The 16,036-nt window shown below is 41.4% G+C and overlaps 1 protein-coding gene across 4 annotated transcripts in view; it reads right to left on the minus strand.

The window, feature by feature from the left end:
• The window catches only part of NR3C2 (nuclear receptor subfamily 3 group C member 2), a 220,181-nt gene that overhangs the window by 51,476 nt on the left and 152,669 nt on the right, over positions 1-16,036 (minus strand). For all 4 annotated transcript variants that reach the window (XM_074905916.1, XM_074905915.1, XM_074905917.1 and 1 more), the window contains one exon: positions 11,126-11,242. In XM_074905916.1, coding sequence (XP_074762017.1) covers positions 11,126-11,242 — 117 coding nt within the window. The remainder of the gene's footprint in view (positions 1-11,125; positions 11,243-16,036) is intronic.

Consider the following 16,036-nt stretch of genomic DNA (forward strand, 5'->3'; position numbering starts at 1 on the left):
CAAAAGTGACAAAAGAAAGTTCGAGTTCCAAAGTGCATTTTACAGGAATATTTAGGTTGTCAGGGAAAATGTCTAACACATTTGCTTGTTTCTCAGCAATCCTCAAAGTGATAATTAATTGAAAAATAACAGTTTCATAGGGGTACTCCTCCCCGTGTGGGAACAACTTTTACCAAATGCCAATTAGTGGTTTCCTGTTAAAATCAAATCAAGCTGTTTTTGATAAAGCTTTTTAATGAGAAATGGCTAAAGTATGAAAATTTCCCCCACATATATTTCATACAAAATCCCAAACTGACATAATACAGTCTCACAGCTAACATTTTTGGTGTCTAAAATTCCCTCTTGTACTTCTTCATTAATTTCAAACAAAATGTATTTAGTAAATATTTAAAGCATCCAATAAACAAAGCCTTAAAAAAGCTTACAAAAGAAAATTATAATGTTGATGAAAGCCAATCTTAATCAGGCCTTTTCAGATGCTCCCGAAACTCATATTTTACTGATTATTTATTCATTCTTCAAATGTATGGCAAGTTCAATGATTTTTGAGCTAAGTGTTGTCTACTAAACACATCAGTAGCTTTGACTATTTATCAAACAGATTTAAAGACTAGCAGTAGAATACCAACAACGAATGCAAAGAGCAGGCCACTTACAATTCCAGTATTTGTCACCTACAGCTCAAAGACAGCTGCAGCAATGGAACAGCAGCAGCTTGAACTTCTAGCACTGGTAATAATTTGGATAAAAACAAAGTTAGGGAAACTTCTGAGAACAGATTTGAAATCTTCCACTCTACCAGACTGAATGCTCTTGGCTATGATCACTGGTTCCTGCCTTGTGCCAAGTGACAACCTTCCTCCCAAGACACCCATTCCCGTCCAACCTTCTGCAGGCGTTCCTCGTCCAAGTCTTCTCTCTTGCTTTTATTTGGGTTGATACCCAATGCTAAGTCTGTTCCGTGATTCACGCGCCCTCCATCCTGACCGTAACACTAAGCCGTATCAACTGCCCTTGATACAGTCCTGTAGACATTTACTGCATGTGGAATTCCCTCTTCAATATTTGCATTGGAGACACAGGTAGTCAACAAATTTTACAGAGTTTTTCAAAAGCATCAATAAGCAAACTCTGCTGCAGCACCTCTCATCCCGTATCTTGAGTGTTCATGCTTCCACTCCATGTGAAAGAGTGTGCCATGCTTTAAATACTTCCATTTTTGATCTTGCACTACTATGCTAGAACTCAGCTTGGTAAGTGCTGCACTTCCCTCTGTGTTTTTTCTTGTTACATCATAACACACCACTTGTGTTTTTCCAAACTAACAAAAATTTGGAGAAGCTTTGTATCCTCAGCTGTACAATTTTCATATCGCCAGTTTTTATCAACTCCGATTTCCCTCAAACGACCTTATTTCTTATAGATTCAATGCTGCTGGTCTGTCTCTCAACTTCTAGAAATTATCTACCTCGCTTCCTAGAACAGTAATGCTATCTGTGAAATGCAAACCGGGTGTTTATCTTCTGCAGTCATCTCAGCCATGGTTTGCACCATCCCGTTCATGATTAGTCATTGAAAAAAAGAAGAAAAATCACATTCATCTCCTGCTTTAATAAATCACCCTGAACATTAGTGAAACACCCTACATGGGATATTAAGCACATTTCCAGGGAAAATACATGTGGTTAATATTGCAGAGTAGCATGGTCTGAATCATGAAACCAAGTATCTCTCTGTGACTGCCACGCTGTCACATTCCTAAATCCTCCTGAAGTTGAAGTACTTGTGTATGAAATGCCAGCGACGACTAGAACTGACACATGCCTCTCTAAGAGGATGCTTAAACGACGTGCCTGAATGTGCTTGGTCCACGTGCGGACAGACCCAGAAGCCACACTCAAGTTCCCTCCAGCTCTTTCTTTCCAGTACGACAATGGCACGGTTGTGACGGCAGGAGAGTTGCGCACATCAGTGAATTCTCTACTCCCTACTGACAAACACCCTTACTGACCATTCAGGGCAGACTGGTCTTGTGAGCTCAGGTTCTACAGTCTTCCTCCTCTTGCACCTTCTGCAGGGATATTACTCAGGGAAGATGAGTTCCATTACCAAACTGTTACAGCATTGCAGGAAAATAGGAAAACTGATGGCAGAGAACCACCGGAGCACACAAATCACCAGCACCTATTTTCAGGAAGATCTGAGGTACTGGGTGGCTCAGGAACGCTCCAACCAGTGCCTTCACCTTGTCTTTCTCTTTGTTAAACACCACCTTCTTGCCTGTTGTGTATTTCTAAGGCTTAAAGGTGCTCAACGCTTCCTTGATAACCTGCTGTGGATTGTTCTTTCTACTAACATCGACCTCCAAAGTCTGCTTTTTGAGCCAGATATCCTCGTCACTTCTCACACTTATTTTAGCAAAACACAGACACCAAAGATGGAAAGGCACGCACTTGGGAATTGGTAGGGGGAAAAAAGCAGGAAACAAGAATCAGAACAAAATACAAGTTACTAAGGTAATTCTGAAGCAAAGTACATATGAGAGGACAAGGGGAAAGAACAACAGATTCACGTGCTAAGGCACAATCTGTCATTGAATAAATTTTCCTTGTGACATTACTGGAGTAAACCACAGCTCTGGAGTCAATTTAAAACCTGTGAAGTGTCAAAGTAGCAGACAATCAAAAAAGCAACACAATGTCAGAAGAAAGAGCACGACTTGCATAGTCTTAGCATCATTGCCTCTTCAAAACACACTGTCACACAGAGGGCAGAGATACAGAATAGCTCATTCAATGAAGATCAGCGATGTCAAAATCTAAGATGTCTTTTTGTACATGGAAATAACATTTTCACATTTTTTTGATTTGCACACAAATTACCTAGGCTTAACTCCACTTACTGAATATTAATCATAGTCTGGAAGAGACCTGGGACAGTCGCAGGATCCATCCTCTTGTTCAAACCAGAGCCAACTGTACCCTCATCACTTCTGACAAACGGTTGTCTTACCTGATCTTTAAGACACCCAAAGACACACTCCACATCTTCCCCAGACCAGCTATTTGAGTACATCCCTGACCTTATGGTAACAGATACTTTTCCATTTCCTCACTTGCATCTTCCTTGCTGCTTGTTACTTCTTGTCCTGCTTTTCACAGACATGGATAGCAGATCATCTCCCTTTTTTCTCTTTAGTAATGCCTGTTGCTAAAGTAACACTTGTTGCCTCTCTCTTCAACTTTCCCTCCAGCCTTTTTTTGGGCTAAACAATACCGAGTAATTCAATCTGTCCCCAGCAGTCAAGTTTCAAAGCCTGCTGATCACTGTTCATTCCTCTACTCCAGGCTCTTCCAAATTGGTCCACAGCACACTTGCAGGCAACTAATGAGAATTTTAACAAAACCCACTATTTAGTATAGTAAGCCCACTGTACTTTGGCCAAGGTTGTGTCAGGCATGGTAAGTTAAATCTTCCCTCCCTCTCACTCAGGTGGAAGCTCTCCAAAGCAATGGCTGGACAGAAGCTAAAAGGACAAGTTCCTCCTGCTCCTACAGCTTCTTGCAGCAATGCAGGTGTGAGTCATGGAAATGCACCACCACAGGCCACAGCGGGAGGTTTCAGAAGGGCTCTCGTGATAACCAGCAGCTTTGGAAAGAGGAACGGGACGTCACAGCCATGCTTTCATAGCAGGATCTATGCTTTTACCGGGGGGAAAAGGATATTGACTTAGAGCACTGTGGAAGGAAGCATAATAATTTTGTCACTCAGGAAAAAATAAAACATCACCAAGAGCTGTGTGTAACGAATTTTGGAAACACTGAAGCACTCTGGTCTGTTCCAGCATGATGAGACAAAGCAACGAACAGAGGCTTGCTTGTTACGGGCTTGCTTGCTTTTATGCATCTGTATGAGCAACAAAGATAAACAGCAATTCATTTCAGGACCCTCAGGAAAACTGGCCGTTAAATTAAAATGCCCTACAAGACACAGAAGTGGTGTACCAGGGCACAGGGGAAAAGGGGGTCAGCACTGGTCTGGGGGAGTCAAGAGGCCACAAACATCATCTACCCTGGGAGCATCCTGGAGGTGAAAGCTGGAGCCCTGACAACAGACAGAAAAGCTAAAAAGCTCACGGGCAGTGCACAGGGGATGCAGGCAGGCCAGCCAGCGAGTGCCTGGCAGAAGGCATCCCAGCAAGAGCCACTGCCGTGCTTCCGTCGTATCACCCAACAGCAGCACAACGGCGGGAGATCGTTCTGCACCTTTGCTGGGAGCACCCAAACCTCCTCCGGGGAAGCTGCGATCGCTCCTCTCCCTTTTGTGTTTTGGACACGTATAGAACACGAACGGCCCAGGAAAGAGCAAGCCCTGAGCCTGCCCAGCAAGTGCTGTACGCTGCTGAAATCAGACAAAGCCCCACGGAGCCTGCACACACGGTGCTGCCACGTGACACGAGGCAGGCTGGGACACGTACTCCCAGCAGGAGCCCAGAAAAGTTGCAGCTCCTTTGCGAGGCTGGCAACCAAGGGTGTTATGCCGTGAATGGTACGAGGGAGAGTCCAGCAGATAAAACAGCAAAGTCTGGAGTTCAGCAGACCTGTGCCAAAAGCCTGAAAGGCTGTTCCTGGAGGGAAGACAAACGTTGCTGGCAGCTGGGCGCTCGTCAGAAGGCAGAGCTGAAAACCAGCAAAACTTCAAAAAAACAAAGGAGGGCTGAGAACATGAACCTGATTAGGAGTTTGATCAAGGATTGCTGGATGCGAGCTGTGTGCTCTCCAACTACTGCAGTATGTCTCCTTCAGCTGCCTTCACGGATGAAAATAAAACCCATCAGCAAAACGTGAAGTACGGGGACATGCTTCCAATACCATTTCTCAAGTGATGCCTGAGAGACCACTCTGACATTAGCATCCCTCCTCAGAATTCCGCATTTCTAATAATCACTCCCAAATAATTTCTTAATAGTCGTGACAAGTGACTGTTCTGATAGTTACCTACAATATTCTTGAGGATGGCTCACATCGAGAGCCGGGCAAGAGCAGTATCTGTAACATGGAGGAAGATGGATGCAAAAGCAGTAGAAGTTCATTGCTGAACAAATTGGTTCCTACAAGATCTGAAAGAGCTGGACTGACTTTTTTTTCTTTCCTTTCTTTTAAAAAAAAAAAAAATATATTCACAAGCTGTGGGGTGGTGGTGCAGCAACAGCATCGCCTTAAGAATGACTGACCCTTACTCAGGCAGGAGGGATGTTCTCTTCTGACTCCACACAGCGACACGAATTTCCCTGCTGATCCCTCTTACGAGTACACCCAGGAGACAATTTGGAAGACCTAACAAAACCACAGCGTAAGGTAGCACGGTTGCAAAGCTACATCTTAAGGTTACGTTACTCGCTTGGGCTCGATACAGCGCACATGGAAATAAAAGTAGGCAAATCCCTGCTTCACTTCTCTGCTAAGAGAAAGCACAGATTTTAATGCAATCTCAGAACCTGATGGATTTCTAACACAAATGTTTTCTGAAATCACTATACCTAGAAAAATATTAATGTTTTCTGAAAAAATCCTAATGATAACCTAGACATTGGTAGGTACCACAACTCAGCTGTCCAGCTAAAAATGTGAAAAAATTGACAACATGAGGTTTTGCTTCACAAAACCCACAAATAACTTCAAAACACTGCTGTATATTGGTAAAAGTCTCTTGGAAGAAACAACATAAACCCAGCTGAATGTTCAAGTTACCAAAAAATTGACTAGATTCCCTCACAAGACCGTGTTACATAATAAACACAAACAAAAATGCAGTTAAAGTTAATGGGCACTTCAAAATACTTTGCAGTTAAAGTTTAGATGAAAAAATAAAAGTTAACCATACGTGTACCCAAAATTGCTTTATTTTCTTACACACAGGGCTTGGGTGTTGGTTTTTTTTTTTCCCTTTCAAGTTTATGAAGCCTTGGTTAGCAGAAAGTTGGTAGAAATTTTTAAAGAAAACCAGGAGTATACATTTTTGCTGCGTTTAGTTTTTTCTTAGTTTTCAGCTTTCTAATACTCATGGTTTTTTTCTCTTTTTTCTCCCTACTGCTTTTTCTCAAAAAGATAGGAACAATGATAATTTAAACCACATTAAACTGCAGTAACTGAAAATAATACCTCAGTTTTAAATTCCTACTAGTATGAGTTATTAAACAGAAAATGGAAAGCTGGGCAAAAAGGTGAAGTACTGTATCTTCTTACTGATTCTCTCATTTAATCTATTTTTCAGATTATTGAAATATTTTAATGTATAAAAAATAAGGCTATGTGAAGACTACCAATCGCACACAGCATCTTGCGGATGAAGTGTCTTACATATGTAAATGTATGCAAACCCAAGGCTCAAATTTCACAGGCAGTCTCTGCAGACAGAGCAACAAACTAGGTAATTTGCAAGGTGAAATCTATTTTATTTCCCTTTGATATCCAAAGGGAAGCTGCTTCTCATTGTTGTCCGGGAGCAGTGCTGGTAAGTCTCCGCAGTGTTTTATCTGGGAGTCGAGGCAGGAAAGGGTTGCAGTCCTACATGGCATAGACCTCTCAACACCTTTTTTGTGCCCGTAGCATGTATGGCACATCCCCTGGCAGAAGAGGGGTCTTCTCTGATCACGCAGCCAAAGAGGGAGGGATGCCTGGTCCCTAGGTGACATCAGAGGGGCAAGGACTAACCTGCCAACAAAAGCAGGGTGCGGTGGGCGGGGGTCCCCTCAAGTCACATCATATAAAACATTTCCCTTCTCCAGGCTTCAGCACAGAACAGGAGCGAAACCAGGAGGCTCTGCACCACCCTGGTTGCAACGCAGCATCCCAGGCTGCATTTCTTACCAACACGGTAAGAAACCATGCTGAGCACCAGTGTGGGACTGGGGGGGGTCTCACCGCAACCTCCCCCCTTCCCCCCGGTGCTGCTGTGGGGACAGACACGACGAAGAAACAGCAGCACGAGGTGGGAGTCAAACCACATCTCATATGGAAAATGTCTCATGTGGAAGCGAGAGACTCGACAAATCTGATCACAGCGTATGCTGGAAGAAGCTTCACAATCCGTGAAGCCATTCTGGTCCATAATTAACTGAAAATTAATTACAGAATCTTGAGAAGAGCACAAACCAAAAATGGGCCAGCATACCTTCACAGTGCAGTTGCTCACTCTGAATCTCTTCCAATAATTAAGTCTAACATATGTCAGCGGAGTTAAAAAAGAAACAAAACAAAACAAAAAAAAACCAAAACAACAAACAAACTATAGTTCCCAAAAAAGTTTTGGAGTCCGACTTGCCGAAGAGGTGTATCTGCCTGCAGAGCACACACATACTTTCTAGAAATGAGGAGGATGAATTAACATGGTATTTGGCAACTTCAGCTTTGCAGAAATTACAGGTTGCAGACGCTTCTTATAAAATCAAAACAAAAACTGAGAAAAGAACACAATTAGGTAAATTATTTGCTGACTTGATGAATAATTTTCTAAAGATTATTAGAGGATTTAAGTGCTTGGAAAATGCTCTGACTCTTCAACAAACAAAAGGACGGAGGTAAACAATAAAACCGCCAAATTAATTTGGTTGAGCATTCATGAAAAGGTGTATTTTGTATCACTGATCACACGTATTTCTTAAAATGGGCTTAAAGCATGCCACGCTGCCACGTATCAAATACTGTTTTTATAAAGAAAAAAAATGTTAGCCTGCTGGAAAGCAGAAGATACACCATCAAAACAAACCTGTAACACTCTGACACAGTAAACAAAAGAAAGTACATCTTAAAATATTGAGAAAGAACATAACCAAAAGAAAAAAAAAAACACAACCCAAAGAAAAAAGATCAGTAGATTAATCAGAGATTGAACAAAAATGTTCTGTGGGAAACATGGAAACTCTCTTTCTGATTTCCAGTTTTCCACTACAGAGATTAATATCTTAACAGTAGGAAGACAAACACAGACTTTCCAATTTCAAGATTTGCTTTATAAACCAAGTTATACTGCAGTAACCGAGAGGAGCTGGGTGGCTGCTGGGGGGGGTCTTTCCTATCTGTAGGTGGGGAGAGCTGCAAGGGAGAGTCAAGTTCTTTCGAGCCCGTGGGAGACAGGACTTTGTTCCCCAAGGCAACATTTCTTCAAGATCAACTGGAGGGTTTTTTCTCAATTTATTTTAAATAAGGGGATAAAACATTATGATTATGTACAAGTGGAAAAGAAATGTTCATGGCTTCGGCAACTTGCACACATTTCAGACCTGAGCTATGCTTATGACCCTTTCAAATATCATCTTACTCTATTTCTCACAAATCAAACACACAGATATCTCTGATACAGTTTGGTTTTTGTGTTTACCTTTGCTTCCATTTGGATGGTGAGAGCTTAAATTAGATCTAATGCACAAAGAGCACTGGACTGTGCAGTGACTCAGCTACACAGAGTACTATGCTGCACACAGGACTTAAACTAAATTGCAATTACATATTCATTTTCCTCCAGCTCCTTACTGTTCACACTGCCTAACAAAATACTTGCACATTCTGACTCTAAATCCAAATTAGAAAGAGTTAAAGGTCCGCTTCTATTCAAGTAATGTATATTCTTCCAAAACTAGGCTGACCACATGAAACTATAAGCTATGATGTATCTTCATAGCTGTATGAATATACTCAGTCTATTCAAGCTAATTATGAAAAAGTGTTATTTAATACCAAACCTTGGAAATTTATATGAAGAGAAAATTACTGTGTTCAAAGACACATTAATCTCTCTTCTTGACATTTCCACCTCCTGTATCGTGATGAACTGTACCATATCAGAAACCCCCTGCAACAGCACGCAGAGTTCTCAGAATTAAGTCTCGGCTGTCGCTCCTCTGCAGATGCCCAATGCAAAGCTCACCCCGGGGAAGAAGGATGGGCTAAGCAGCAAAGGGCCTTAAACTACCAACATTTCCTGGCAGACCTGGGCTGGCTCAGAGGCTGAAGGGTCCATTCCCACAATTCGACAGCCCTTGGGGCCCTCTAGAGAGTAACACTGTGCTGCAGGCCCTTCACCTCTCTCTGGGAGTCCTCCCCTCTGCCTGCAAGGCGGCCTTTCTCTCCCAGACCATGCAGAAGGCATCGCATTGTTGACATCCAGAGCCACTCCCCCACTATTTCACTCACAGCAGTGATGGAAGGACCCTTTTATAATATTTTAGCTCCTTCACATGGCATAAAGGGATCAAGTCAGGAAAGGAATTTCACCTTAGCTTCTCTGTGTGAAGAAAATCACCAAAACAGCTACACTGCAAAGCTCAACGTGCCAGCTGCACACTGCAGAGGCAGACCTGGCCTTCTAGGTCATTAAAGACAGATCTCCAACTACAATTTCCAGCAGGCTACCAAGCCCCAATACAAGGGAAGATTTTTCAATGCATTCCTCGTTTACAGCATTCCAGCCAATATTAAAACAAACCCAACCCCCCTGAACAAAGTTCACCCCCTCCCTTGATTTTTGCAGACGACTGTATGAAAACGTCCCTTGAAACACAGGAAGAAAGCGCAGTGATGAACTCATGACATCGCAGACAAAGCGTCACGTGTTGCTGTTTCAAAAAGGTTATTGAGTCGGATGGCGGCCCAGTATTTTGCTAGAGAACTTAAGCTCACACGCCGGCCTAGGAAGGCAGGCTTACAGGAGCTCTGCTGGCGCTGCACAGGGCACGGCAATGAAGGATGCTCTGCGGCAGCTGCTAGCGGGCTGCAGCAAAATTTCCAGCACTCCAGGGAGCTGTGCTTCCTGCTCTGCACACATTTTCAACACCTTTTTTTGGGAAGAAGGAGCTATTAATGTGGAGTTCCCATCTCATCACAGAAAAGTGCCGTTCTGCTTCACTTGCTAGATTCAGTAGCGCAGATCACAACCAAGGGAAAGCTGTCAGCCCTCAGCATGCTGCAGTCCAGCCCCGTTTTCCTCTGGGAAGCAGAAACAAGGGGCCAGGGGACAACGCAGCACCTCAGAATTAGGGAAGGGGTTGAAAGAGGTCTTAACAGGGCTATTTTCCCAAAAAAAAGTAAGGAGCGGCTTGCTTGAGAATTTCTGCCTGGAGACAAGACAGAAAAAGAAATCTGGGAGATAGAAAAAGGTACCAGGCAGCAGGCAGGAACCAGGATTTTGCATATAACCTATGAAACACAAGCAGCTAAATCTATCTGTAGATTTAAACTAAGCTACCAGGAGAACAGGTCCAGGAGGATAAAAAGGAAATTGCAAGATAGGAAATAATTTGGAGGAATTAATGTGACCATGTTATAATTTTCTGGAAGAGTGAAAACACTCTAAGGAAAGGGTCACTCTGTGCATCAGGGAAAGGACCTGCAGCAAGATCCAACCCCCTGTTCACAGGCAAGATAATAAACCTAAGAGTGGTGGGAAAAAGTGATTTGCAATACAATTTGCTCAGGTGATGACTTGAAACAAGGTGCCCACTGAAGCACAGCCAGAGTTGTGTACGCATTGCAACTGAAGAACTAAAACAATGGAAAAAACTATTATAAGTTTTGCTATCATACTGTTCTCAAAATACTTTTGATAATTATTAAGAAAAGGGTTTGCTTTTTTGTTGTCAGTATATGAACAAGAGAGTAACATCATCAAAATTATTGTATATCCAAACAGTTTCAGCAATAAATCAATGTAAGTGTTGAATAAGCATCAACAAAAAAAAAAAAAAAAGTTGAGAGGTTTCGGTATGTCTGAATTTGCCTATACGATGGTGTCCAGGTTTTTCTGTATGCGAGAGAATGCTCATCACTAAAAAAAAAAAAAGCAGGCAATACTTGAAAGCTTAACACTTTTAGCTATATGAGATTCCACTGAAATTACTGTCATCATAAACCACCCACTTTTCTTTTTTTTTTGAGCCATAAAATACATATCTCCAAAACCTGATTTAGAATGACAATAGAGTTTATTAGCTATTAAGCACTTCTTCGGGATAATTCCACCTTAAACTTTTGAGATTATGCAGCTGCTAGAACTATAAAAAGGCTGCACATTTCCACTGGTTTTGCCTAATCAAATTAAGAGACCAAACTATTAATATTCTGCTTACCTCCTAAATTCATTCCAGCTTGCAGACATTTCTGTAATCGACAGGCTGGGCAGTTCTTCCTCCGAATCTTATCAATTATGCAGTCGTTCCTTCCTGCACACAGGTAGTTGTGCTGTCCTGAATGAACCAAAACCAAAAGGCATTATTAGAGGATATATTTACCTAATTCCACTTTGTTCTTTGTTGTTTTGCAGTCATTTTGAGCTTCTTATTAATGCAGACATTCTCAATCTCATTCTTTAGCCTTCCCAATAATCTTGGCGACTTGTCACAGGCCTTACTATGAGCACCTCTTCTGTTTAATTTGAGAAGGAGCTTTGCTGTGTCACTCACAAGAGAGATCTCTCTACTGTTTTCTAAGCAGGACTGGAATTTTCGCTTTGTGAAAAAAAAACCCCAACAGTTGGTTTGAGCTTTTTCAAATCACCTTACACGTGTTGTATCACAGAGCGGCCTGACAACTTTGAGTTTTGGTACAAAACTGGGGGCCATTCTTGCACTGAAGAAGTTCACAATCTAACGCTGAAATGCAAAGTAGAGGTTAACCTTCCCAATATACTTCACTCTCTTCGACCAGTTTATTGAGTGCTTGATTTCCGATTTAATCGGTTACCTTCTATACAGCAGCAGCTTTCTGAGGGGTTTAACCGAAACAAGCTGAAATCACCACCTTATTATTTCAGTTCTGTGAAGCCCCACAGAAGCACTCCTGAGGAGACAGCAGATATTTAACACACAACATTTAGCAGAAGGGAAATACATGGCAACCAGGGAAATAGGCTGGCATTTAACAACTTGGAGACTCAAAAGACGTTTTGCTTCGTGGGAGGAATGTAGGTAGAGCAAACGGATGCAGTGTATCAGATAGGGGGCACTACCACGTGGACTTTTCAAAGTAAGGTGCTTGAATTTGATGTGGAAGAATAAAGGAAACCACGAGGGGTTGGCACAGCGTGACAGGAGAAGCGAGAGGAGAAGATTATTTTAGCTGCCTCGATCCAGAGGTGGCACACAAGGATCTGGGGTGGCCGGAAAAAATGGGCTGCGGCAGATGGGACAAAGAGCAACACAAAGAGCTTCCAGAGGAAAGATGAGAGGAGAGGACACAGCACACACAAGTACAACAGACTGTAAGGCGAGCTGCAAGATCTGCCAGCATGCAAAGTTTAAGAAAACACTCCTGTATAAAATACTGGAGCGTTGCAGGCTTACGCAGCGGGGTGCTGTAAGAACTACCAAGTGTCAGGGACAGGTATTTTAGGCGCAAGGTAAGAAACTCATCACTCTGTAAACTAAACACAAGTTCATAACAAAGATGCCTGAAATGCCAGGTAAGAGGGGAAAAAAAAAAAATTAAATCAGATTGCAAATGCAGTAACACCAACCATCAACTAAGCAGACTCCTAAGCAGGTCATGAACGAAGCAGGCGAGGTGTGCAGAAACCCAGGAGTTGTACAAATAACGTTAAAGTTGACGCCAGTGAGCGAAGCGAGCCCCAGCTATGGGTGGGGAGGGGAAGCCCAGGCAGGGCTCAGAAGCAGGCTCGATAAGGGGACAGAGCTGCTCTAGGACAAGAGGTATAAAATATGTTTGCCAAGATACTTTCCACAATACACACATGCTTCCTAGGGGAAAGACAGTCATAGGACACCGGAGACCTGGTTTCTGCTTTGGGCTCTTTCATGAATTTGCCTTAAAACTTCAGATAAGTCCTTTTCTATCTCTGCATCCAACTTCCTTTCACCCTTACCCAATGTTATCTATTTAGACAGTGAACTAAAGTTTGAACCGTTTCTTCAATCGCTTCACTGAGCATGTGACACAAAGAGAACCGATCTTACTTGAGTAAGCAAAGCGTTACCGTAATATCACAAAGGTATCATCATTTAGATAACACTTTAGATGTTTAAACAACAATCATATGGGCAAATAAGGGGTTTTATTAAGGGACAGTACCTAGCACTACGACACAGATGAAAACCAATAAAACTTAGGCAAAATAATTAATGAATATGGAGCTCATGACGTTCCGCCAGGCATAAAATCAAATTGTACAACGTAGTGATGGCACCAGTATCAAACAGTTTGTCCTTAAGTAAAACTTAAAGACAAACTGATAGATAAAACAGCTAACCAATAAAAAGATAAAATTCTCAGCTCATCACAAAATGAAAACTTGCTTATCAGACAGTTTATTTTATGATGTGATCTATACAAAACACAGATACAAAAGGGAAAAGTCAACTTAATTCCTATGCACATTTTTGCTCCATACTGACTTGAGCACATCTCCTAAAGAGATATCACACGGACAGCATGAAAGTAAAATGAAAGTAAAAACCAAAAGTGTTTAAAATAGTGATATACAGTATAAAGATGGTTTTTACACCCTTACAGATACTGGTATAGTATCCTTCTGTGGGGAGAGGGGAAAAATGGTTATTTTCTGCTAAGAATGCAAGTACGATTGCTCAGTGCTCATACAATGTCCTTTACACATCATAGAGTACTGCAATACCATTTTTAGGCTTCCACGGGCGGGTGCAGGCTATTAATATGACAAGTCAGTTCTAATGCTGCAAAATGAACCCCATTGCAGAATTACCCTGAAGGCAGTTTGCTCTGCGAAACTGTACACCTGTTAAGTCAACATTTTTCACTACTGCTTTCAAAAGCTAATGGGTTTAATAAAAAGAGGTTAACGTTTATGTACTCCAGGATAATTACTTGGGTCACATTCTTAAATATTGTGGAAATGCTTGTTTGATTCAATCACTGTCACACTGTGACTTCATAAGAAATATTCCCGCAACAGCAGAATACTTCTGTAAGTCACCCTTTAAAGTGATTTAGGTAGCCTGCAATTAGTACTTCCTGGACCAGCTACTCTAGAGCAAATAATTTCAGAAAACTTAGTAAAGGTTCATTAATTTTTGATTCATGCATCTCTGAACACTAACGTATGGCGCAAAAATCTGTAAGTAGTTTTTCTAGTAAGCAAAGCAGCAGTCTTTCCAAAAAGCAGATGTCTTCTTGTCAATTTTTTAAATTTCTAAAATAAGTTAAATAACCACAGTAATCTTAAAGCTCACATTAATGGAAGTAACTTAAAACCCTTAAAAACCAGAACGGAGCAGCACTCGGGCAAACCCTCTACGTAGAGTACAGCTATGAAATAATAATGAACAGTTTTTCAGTTAAAAAGTTTATCATCTATGATGAAAAAAAAAAAGGGCTTCAGATTTCCACGCAATCAAATAAGGCACATTTCATATAAAACCAATTTGGTAAAATAAGTTAGTGAAGCAAAGACACTCCTAATGAATCAGTATCTTCGATTTATGTAGCATGAGTCTCACTCTTGCCCCTCAACTTCAGAATCAAACCAAAAACCTGCACATCTGAAATTGGTGCAGTTCCCTCAAGACAGTCCTGCAAGGAGGCTGATGTTTTTGTGGTGCTACATCTCCAAATCCTTCAAGACACATATCTGCTTCTGTAGTTTGTGCTTAGCTTAATCCAGTTGTTCTTTTTATCCAGTTTAATCACCCAGAAGTGGGCTGGAAGGTGACAGAGTAGATATCGAATTCTCACCTCCCATGTGCTAAATGCATTAAGATGAAATTACTTTTTACATATGTCACCGTTAAGAGCACTTATTCCTGTTCCATCTAAAATACAGAGTTACAAAAGATGCCGGGAGAATTTCCTGTTCAAAATAAATAATTAATGGGTACTACACAGTTACACAAAGAAGAAATAGAGATCTGTCCTATTCATAGTAGAGCTAGAGGAATATTTGAGTTTGCATTTTCCAGGTTATTGTGTCACTACATACCACAGAATGACACATCCAGATGTACGTACAAAAATACTTAAATGCTTCCAACTCTCTCACCTGCAAAGAATCTTTAATTACCTGCTTTTACAGGCTTACAAAAGAAAACAACATTCAAGTATTCATGAAATCCAGTCTTCCCTCTTTTCTACATTTTCTTGAACAAGCAAAATTCAGCAGTAAAAGAGGGAAGAAAAAGAAGTTGTTCTTATTTGGCCTACGAATTACTGCCAAAATATGGCTGCAGCAGAAGTTGTGCCTTTCCCCATTTTAACATTCCATCACACTGATTGAGCCACTGGTCCCAAAAACTGACTTAGTAAGATGAGTTCCTGTACATGTGCAGAGCGCTGCCGCACTCTTCCAGGGGCCATGAAACTCCCAGACATGTTAAGGCTGCAATAGGAATGGGGTATAGACATTTCTTGCCAGTAATATTTCTGTTACTGCCTAAGGCAAAATTAGAAAATTACAGAAATTTCTGAAATATTCCACATGTTTTATCTTCCTTTTAAAAATCTCCCCCCCACCCCAGTTTTTTGAAGTCTAAGTCAGGAACTACAAAATCATTAATGAGTCTTCTACATTTCTGCTCTCTTGTTAAAATAGCAACTACTATGATCAAATGTTAAATTTTGTAAGAAAAAAGAAAAAAAAAGCGTAGTGCTGGAAGTGGATCCAAAGACTGTTTAATTCAAGCCCACTCATGGAAGCATGATAAGACTAGCTTAACAGTTCAGGCAGGGTTGGTATTTTTTTCTTTTCTCTAAATTTTTGTTAAAACCTTCTGAGGAAAAGGTATTCTGCAACTTCCCTACAAGCCATGTGATTAGGCTAGTGATTAGCTAGCCTTGAAGCCGTGTTTTTTCCCTTTGCATTTAACCCAAACAGGAATATTCCGCAACTCAAAAGAGATGTCAGCACTCTCCTTAAGACAAACAGATCGCCACCTTCTTACAGCAATCTCATGCCTACCGAAAGATTTATATTCCCCATTTCTTTGCTAGACTAAACAAATCCAGTTCTCTCAATCGTTCCTCACGGGTCATGTTTCCTACATCTGTCGTCATTT

This window comes from Athene noctua, chromosome 4, assembly GCF_965140245.1.
Source record: "Athene noctua chromosome 4, bAthNoc1.hap1.1, whole genome shotgun sequence".
Classification (NCBI taxonomy): Eukaryota; Metazoa; Chordata; class Aves; order Strigiformes; family Strigidae; genus Athene; species Athene noctua.